At 41.6% G+C, this 8,427-nt stretch overlaps 1 protein-coding gene across 4 annotated transcripts in view; it reads left to right on the forward strand.

Annotated features, from left to right (window-relative positions):
- SNRPB2 (small nuclear ribonucleoprotein polypeptide B2) overlaps nt 1-8,427 on the forward strand; it is a 21,313-nt gene that overhangs the window by 2,777 nt on the left and 10,109 nt on the right. For all 4 annotated transcript variants that reach the window (XM_019516259.1, XM_019516260.1, XM_019516261.1 and 1 more), the window contains one exon: nt 6,645-6,785. In XM_019516259.1, coding sequence (XP_019371804.1) covers nt 6,645-6,785 — 141 coding nt within the window. The remainder of the gene's footprint in view (nt 1-6,644; nt 6,786-8,427) is intronic.

The following is an 8,427-nucleotide window of genomic DNA, read 5'->3' on the forward strand; positions in this document are numbered from 1 at the left end:
CTCTGAGGAACGTTGTTTAGATAAGAGAACTTTATTCCATCAGCCTGTTTCTTCACTTGTTTTGAAATTGAGTCTAATGTAGTTGTCTTAAGCTTTTTAAAGCTTTGCAGACTTATTTGTGTATTAAAATCTTCATGGTATTTCAATATTCTATATCTACTTTGTTTTTCATTTCTTGACTTAACATAACTTTGAATATCATTGAATTCAAAATTAGGCAGTTTTAATTGATTACTTTAAATTTATCAGAGTAATTATGCTTTGGAACTTATCTAGAAAGTCCCATTGTTCTGTTTTTGAAGGGACTGCTTGACTGAAGAGAATAAAGATCCTTTGTTCTCTAGTATAGGGTTGTTCAACTTCTGGGCAGTTGGGGGCTGCATATAACACGGGTCACAGACCTAGGGATTCACTTGTTGTGCAGGTGCCCTCCCTCACCATGTGGGCAGCCCAGTGTCTCCTCTCTCTCACCTGCTGTCCTCTGCCTCCACCTTTGCCATGCACACATCGTAGACAGTCTGGCTTCTTCTCCCCCCACTCCCCCATAGCACAGTCATCCTGACTCTCCCCTGCAGCATGCACAGCTCCTGCCTCTTCTCCTGGTCACACTTGCCACTTAACTGCAGTGCTGGTAGCCTGGTTCCTTCCTTTGTTGCATGCAACACAAGAGGCCTGGCCCCCTTCCCATGCCACATGGGCACCCTGGCCCTTCTGTCATGTGCACAGCTCAGGGAGTGGTGGCTAGACAAGAGCCTGTGGTTCTGGGGCTGCATGTGAGCTGTAGGCCACTAGTTGGACAGTCCTGCTCTAATGCAACAGGCATGCTCATCTGTGGCTTGAACCAGTGTTTGTAGGAACTTTTTAATCTGGTAGCCTTTTCACTTCTTAACTTCATCAGACATGAATGGATTGAGGCAGAAACGTGTTATAGTAACTAAACAGAAAATAGTAAAATTTAATTTAAAGAAAAGTGTGGTAGGCAGGTATAAGATAACTTAGCATTTCTGGGATTGGGTGTAAAGTTAAAAATGCACTGTTTGACATAAAATAGTAATGCAGCCGTGATGAGGCCTGGGTCTGGTGTCTCTGAGAATCTTGAGACGGGGTGAGGGGGTGTGCATAAGGTCCTGAATACCAAACCACTTGAACATTAATGAGAACAACTCCAGATGTGTGGACTTTTTTTTTCCTGTTTTGGGGTATAGAAATCTTGTTTTGTATGAAACATAGAATCATAGAAATTAAGGGCATCTTCAAATTTAATGACAAATATTAACGCAGAATTGAGGTCGTTCAGTAATAGGCTGTGCTTTTCTGGAATAGCGAGTTCAGCAGAATGCTAGCATTTGACACTCAAACTTAAAACTTACTGTAGATTTCTCTTTCTTTTGAGTAATATTCTTGCAACATGCCTTCTCCACAACTGAAGCATACTACTCAGAAGGAGTATCACATCTGCTAAATCTGTAGTCTTCAAGGGTGGGAAAATTATTCCCATTATAACATTTTACTTTGGCTTACCTACTGGCACACCTACACACTGTTCTCATCTTCCTTGTCATTGCTGATAATCTTTTATAATAATCCATCAGTGCCAGGCTGTTGACAGTCTACACAAATGCAGCAGTAAAATGAGGCAAAGGATTGCTGTTTGTGTTCCCCCTCCCCGCATTACTTACATGGGGATTAGGCAGAAAATATCAGAAGCCAGGCTTGGCCTTCCCAGATCATCTCCTATCAAAACCACAGCTTAATCAGCCAACTAATCCCTCCACCACCGTCTAATAGCATAGATCTGTGGCTTAGTGCCTAAAAATAATTCTTATTATTCCATGGGATTGAAATCAGAATCAGAAATACACGGGTCTAATATCTTGATTATTAACTAAAGCTTCTGAAAACTAGTAATATCACTGAACCGTGCACTGAAAGGATACGAGATACTGCTAAGAAGCATATCGACAGTAACGTAGTTCTATTGCTGTCATATTTCTTAGTTGTGCAGGGTTTGGTTTTGTTCTCTCTGTTTTTCCTCTTTAAAAAAAGATAAATAACAGCTTTGTGGCTGAAATGCTGGTTAGCTAGATGTTTTGTGATTATTAATGAAGTGGGGAGAAGTGTGTGTGCACACTTGCATGTATGTATGGAGATGTTTGGAGTTTTCAGTTTTCTTCCCCCAAAGGAATGGTAGTCATCTTTCTCTAAATGGGGCCAAGGTTGAGTGATTTGAGACCTTTTTTCTGGTTTGATCTCTAACTGTCCAAAAAAAGTTGCTGCTTTTGGCAGCTGTACCTCAGGAACCCGTGGTTCAAACGATGCTCAGCTTATGAAATTTGATCCTATTGTATACTGTCTTGAGGCATCCCAAATTTCAGAGCAATTCAAGTAAGCAGGGAGAATTCAGAGCACTTGGTCAACCTTTAACTAGGAAGAGGCTGTCTTGATGCAGTGTGGATCTGATGTTCTACTTTATTAGGAGAATTAATGGACATGCGCATGTCTACATGTGATGCTACATTGCTGTAGCAACACGCTACAGTGATATAGCATCCTTTTGGGCAAAAACAGTGACATTGCGATAGCAATGGTATAGCGTGTTGGTATGGCAATGTAGCAGCTAAAAATAACCATGCACCACAGTACAGGCTATTACTTTGCCATCATTTAGTACTTCCAAAAGGAAGTACTAAATGACAGTGCAGTAACAACGGTGCCATAGGGGCACATGTTGATGTGCCCTCTGTTAACTGGAAACATAGTTGGAAAGAATGAATTAAAACTGGATTCGGATGCTGTATTTACTCCTTGGTGAATATTTCATGCTGAAACATAATGGGTTTGTAGCTGCACTTTCTCAGTATTGCCCTCCCGCTTTGTAATTAGGAAGAGCCCACATAATGAAGGAGATTTGACTATACACAAGTTAAATAGCTTACTCAACTTTAAATTCAGTAACAGGAATAATGAATATTACTGGTAACAATACAGTAGTAGCAAAAATCTTTCAGAGGAACTTTGCTTTAATAGTTCCAAGTTTCTGCTGTCACGTCAGTAGAGGGCCTCTTGCTTCTCTGTGCGTTGCTGCTATGCCTGCTCTAGGAAGAGTGCAGTACAAATGCTTGAGTATTCAGGACATTTTTAATAGGATAGCAGGCAGATAGAGATGCACCACAGGCATCTGGCATTACCTAAGTTTTGTTTTGTTTTGTTTTTTTGTTGTTTTTTTTTTCCTAGGTTAGGAAGGAAAGCTGTGATCCAAGCTGTATTTGCTTCATGTCCCAACTCTTTATTTAAAAGAAAAAAAAGTTACCCATTAACAAAATATACTGTGGATTCTGTCCTAATAGTACTTTAATAGATCTCTTCCAAAGTCTGACCTCTAAGGTATTGGGCACTGTCATCTGAGCACCTTGTACATCTAGGTGTTGATCCCAGGTTGGCTTTCATTGTATGCATTTTAAATTCAGCCTATTTAAAGCCAAAGTTGCATAGTGTTTCAGCAGTAAAAAATGAAAGTACCTGTAGATTAATGGATTAAGAGTTTAATGAGGAGGTTGCCACTTCTTGCTTGTGAGCAGAAAGCAGCTTGATCATTTTACTGATACTGTATCTTTCCACAACTTTTGAGTAAATAACTTGCTATTTATTTTCTCCAAAAAAGTTTTCTGCATTTTTATCTTTTAAATAGGCTGTTGCTGATATGGCTTTCTTTTCTTCTAGCAGTTTTCAGTTTATGGTCTAGGGGAAAAAAAGTAGGTCACGGATACTACACTTAGATGGATTATGTGGTCCTGGTTTTTCTTTGCTGATTTCTGTTTCTAATGCAGATATCCTGATGCCTCAATACAAATAGGAAGGAGCTCATCTATTTGACAAAGCAGCCCAAAATAATAAAGTATGGCTATCTTCACAGGAGGCTGCTGGTTAAGGAGTATAGGGGCTGTTCACTAAAACTTAAGCTCTAGGTATAAGCACGAGCTGCTGGGGGAGAAGAGACAGAAACTGCTAATGGGACTTGAAGGTTCCAGTGGAAATATGCATTTAAGAGGAGTAGAATCTGCTAGCAGGGAGCATAGGAAGAGGACCAGGCAACAGGGAAATTGAGTAAAAGTAGTTAGCCCAAATGCATTAGGGAGCTGAGACTAACAAAAGAAAAGAGTAGGAAACAAGCAGAAGGCTTGATAAAACTCTTCTGAAAAGAAAATCCTGCCTCAGAGCAATTACTAGGAAAATTAATTCTGTATTCACTTGCCACAGGGATGTTGGGAAATTGGAACCCATGGGCCAGTTCTAGTTTGCAGAGCCATACTATTCGGCCTCCAGGGCTCCCCACTGGTCTGAAAATTCGGCTGCAGGGGAGAGGTGCCAGCATTAACTGCTGCTCCCCAGATGCCAAATTTCTGGACCTGTGGGGAGCCCTCCAGGTGGATTTTACAGTTCTTCACATTGAATCAAGTGCATAGGACCACATCTGGGTGGCCTGGGGCCTGACCTTATAGGGGATTCAGCCTGTGGGCTAGCCCTGCGCCACTCGTCCAACCTGCGGGGCTGAAATGTTGAACACCACTGCCCTAGAGCATTCTATTTAATCAAAGAAATTAAAAACAAAAAGCCCTTTTACCTACCTAAGTCAACTTGATTAGCGTACAGTGCACTTCACTTACTTATGCATCAGGTAATACATAATTTGCTTAACTGAATAGCACAGGGGTGGGCAGTTATTTCTGCTGGAGGGCCACTCAATGAGTTTGTGAGCTGTTGATGGCTGCACATGTAAAATCTTTCAGAAGAAATCATTTTAACAAATTATAGATTTAAAAAAACCCCAATAAATTGTATACTAAAAATCAAACATCTACTATAACTTTATTTAAAAAAATATTTTTTGTCCAGACTTGTGTGTTCTTTATAAATAGCATATGTAGAGGCGATTGCATAATGGTTCAAAATAAGGTCTTACTCTTGTATGCTGTGTTTGCGGGGGTGAGGAGTGAATACCTGTGTGCTAGGTCCTGGGAGCTGGTGGGGGTGGGGGGAGGGAAAGGGGAAGAAGACGCATGGAGCAGAGTTCACCTGAGGAGTGGGGTGCAGATGCAGTCTGCCCTCCCCCAACCGGCCCACTGCTGCTCCTCGGAGCAGTCTATATCATGCTTCCACCCGCTGGCCCCAGACTTGGCCTGAGCCATTGTGCATGGCTTCCTGGTGGGGCTGATCCTGGTGCGGCTGCAGCTGCCGGGGAGTTGCTCAGCTTTTCCCCCCACCCCCGCAGCCCCTCTGGGCCCAGCTGTGCTGCTCCAGGTTGTGGGGAGCTGCAGCTGGGTAACTCCTGCCCCAGTGTGCAGGGCTCCTGCCCCAGCTCCAGCTTCTGGCCACCTTCCACACACTCGGTCTGCAGGTGACTGCTCTCTGCTGCCAAGTGAGCAGATAGTGGCCTGGAGCCGGAGCCCTACATGCTGAGGCAGCAGCCACCTGGCTATAGCTTTCACTGGTCTGGAGTGGCGCAGCAGGGTTAGGAGGAGGAGGAGCCATTGGAGGCAGGGGGAACCCAGCAGCACCTGGGGGGCTGCAGGTGCCCTGGGAGCTACCTTGCTGAGAAGAAGTGTGTGCTGGCTAGGGCCAGGCCAGCAGGCATGCACAGGAGTGCTATGCAAGCTGCCCCAGGCAGGGCATGGCCCCATGTGCAGCGCTGCACAGGGCCAGCTGTGGGCCAGATCTAATCAGTAGGTGGGCATCTGCCTGGGGGCCAGATCTAGTCCATGGGCCATATTTTGCCCACCCCTGGCATAGCATGATGCCAGTACCAGTTTGTTCCCTATTGCTTACACTGTAACAAATGCCAGTTAGCTTCATATTGGTTTAGTGTGTGGGGGTGAGGTATTAAGTCCTGAAACTATGCAATTCAACAGAATATGCTTTATTTGGAATAAAAGACTTGCCATTCCCACTCGGAATGAATCAATGATGATTACTAAGCGTGTTGTGGGTTAAACTCAGGATAGAATGGTTTTTTAGGCAAGAAACTCCTGTAAGCATTATGAGGGTCAGTCAAAGTAATACTTCCTCTTCCTAGTCAAATATTTTTTTTCAATAATTAAACTTGCATATAAAATAAGTACATCCTTGCTGGACTCATAGGTATTATTCAACATAGTCTACTTCTCTGTCAATGGCTTTCTCACTGCTGAATTGGGGCAAGTTTCACAGTGTCATAAAAATTATTGTCCTTGTTCAGCAACTCCTGCACAGCTTCCATCATTTCGCTATCATCTTGAAATGTCACCTTCAGAGTCTGCCTTTCATGTTCTGCCCAGTATGGAGGATGGGGCCATACTGTCCATCCAACTAGTGAAGTTGCTTCTGTCATGTAAAAGCTGGTGTGCAGGCAAGTGTTTTCCAGAAACAGTACCTCAGACATGTCTCTATTGCGAGGAGCTTTTGAATGCAGTGTTTCAGTTTCTCCAGGGTCTTGGCATAGGAGTTTACTGAGGCCTCCTTGGGGAAATAGACAATAAGGATAATATCTTCCCTGCCTGTGGCTTACTTAAGAGATTAAAAATTAGGAGACATTACTTTGACTGACCCTTGCATTTCAGCACTCCCCGTTTCAGTGTTCCTTATAAAATATTCTTGGCTTGTTTAAACAGCGGATCCAATATGCAAAAACAGATTCTGATGTGATCTCCAAAATGCGTGGTACATTTGCTGATAAAGAAAAGAGGAAAGAGAAAAAGAAAGCCAAATCCCTGGAACAATCAGCCAATGCAGCAAATAAAAAGATTGCTCAGGTAAGCTGACTTATGTAAATGCAACAAAACTCCAGTTCTCCAAAACTAATTTGAAAGCTACCTTCTGTTATGAAGTAAACACTTTTAATGTGGTATTTTTAGAGGGAGAATTTTTGAGCGTTGACTACCTATATTTTTTTTTTAGGGAAAAAAGTAGAAGACTACTGCCTTTTAGTATACTATACTAAACTTTTCTCAAAAGATTTTACTAAACTTTTCTCAAAAGATTTTACTAAACTTTTCTCAAAAGATTTTATATATTCAGTTTGTCTTCAAAGCAATTTAGCTGCAATTTCTTCTAAAGGAGCAAAAGTCTCCTAGGGGAATTGTGTTAAGATAAAAGTTCAGTTTGTTTACTGAAAGGCACCAGCAGTGTTTGCTCATTCTGCCTTTCCACATAGTGTATATGTATCAGTTGCTTAGGAGTGCCTTTATTTCCATAAAAGTTTTTTGATCTTTCTTTAGAAATAAATATTAGCTGTTGGCAATACTCTTGCAAAGTATCAAGGCACTCCAAACATTGAAAACTTTTAAGGGAGTTCCTTGCTGAGAGCATCAGTAGCTGGCTTTGTTTTAGTGCAGATGTGAATATTAGTTTTTTACCAGACTCTCTATGAAGAGATTCAGTTGCAAGAATTGCTTTGCAGAAAATGTTAAAATTAGCAAACTTAGAGAACTGATCATCCTTCTACATAATGCAGTATATAAAGAGCTTTATTCTGCTCAGTTTGAAACTAGGCTGTCAAGACAAGTTCTAAAGGATTCATTTCTTTAACATAGTGTCCTCCTTATCAGATCAACAATGCAAATCGGAATCCTTTTTCTGTTATAATTGATGCAGACAACAGACAAGTAATCTTTCTTTCCCTAGTTCCCAAATATTTAAGCAGTGCTTAGAGAGACTTTTTAAAGACACAAGTCTTTAGTTTAGTTTAAGGTGTGTAGACTGTCAGTCATTATAGAGTACTCTCTGGCATCTTTGGGACAGTTGTTTGAACATACAGTACAATTTGCCATTGTTTCCAGTTGGGAGAAACTGTGTGTGAGGGACAGGAGCAATGAATAGAAGTAGAAAGCATACAATTTTTGCAGACACTGCTTCCTTGTCATTGATGTCAGCTTTAAAAATGCCTAAATGCCTTCACAATACTATACTTCCATATGTAAGAATGGTGACGTGTCCCAGTGATGTGAGATGGTAAATGGGAATGGGTTTGAAACACACGACCTCTCGTTTAAGATGTAGTCTACATTAACAAGTGTGAGAACTTCTGTACCAAGGTCCACTGGAAAAAACTAAAGCTGTTTCTGCTCCATATGTGGGAGGCTTGGTAGATAGAGCTGTAGTTACCTTGGTTTAAAAGAACAGAGAGGCATTATTTAAAGAATTCAAATCTGTATTTGCAAGTTTTTGGGGGAGTATCTGAATATGTCTGTAACTCAGATACAAAGCATTTAATGCTGCCTTAAAATTGTGATCCTTAAAACGCACACCAGTTTTCCAGGAAGCTAATAAAATACAGTTTGCTTATGGGTAGGTTGCTTGGCTTTTTTAACTAAGCAGCTTCCTATTTGCTTTCAGCGAGTGTTCCACAAACCATGACTAATGTGTGGACCACATTTGCAAGGCACAGTCTCCCTT

Source organism: Gavialis gangeticus, unplaced genomic scaffold, assembly GCF_001723915.1.
Source record: "Gavialis gangeticus isolate Ggan-Ray unplaced genomic scaffold, GavGan_comp1, whole genome shotgun sequence".
NCBI lineage: Eukaryota > Metazoa > Chordata > Crocodylia > Gavialidae > Gavialis > Gavialis gangeticus.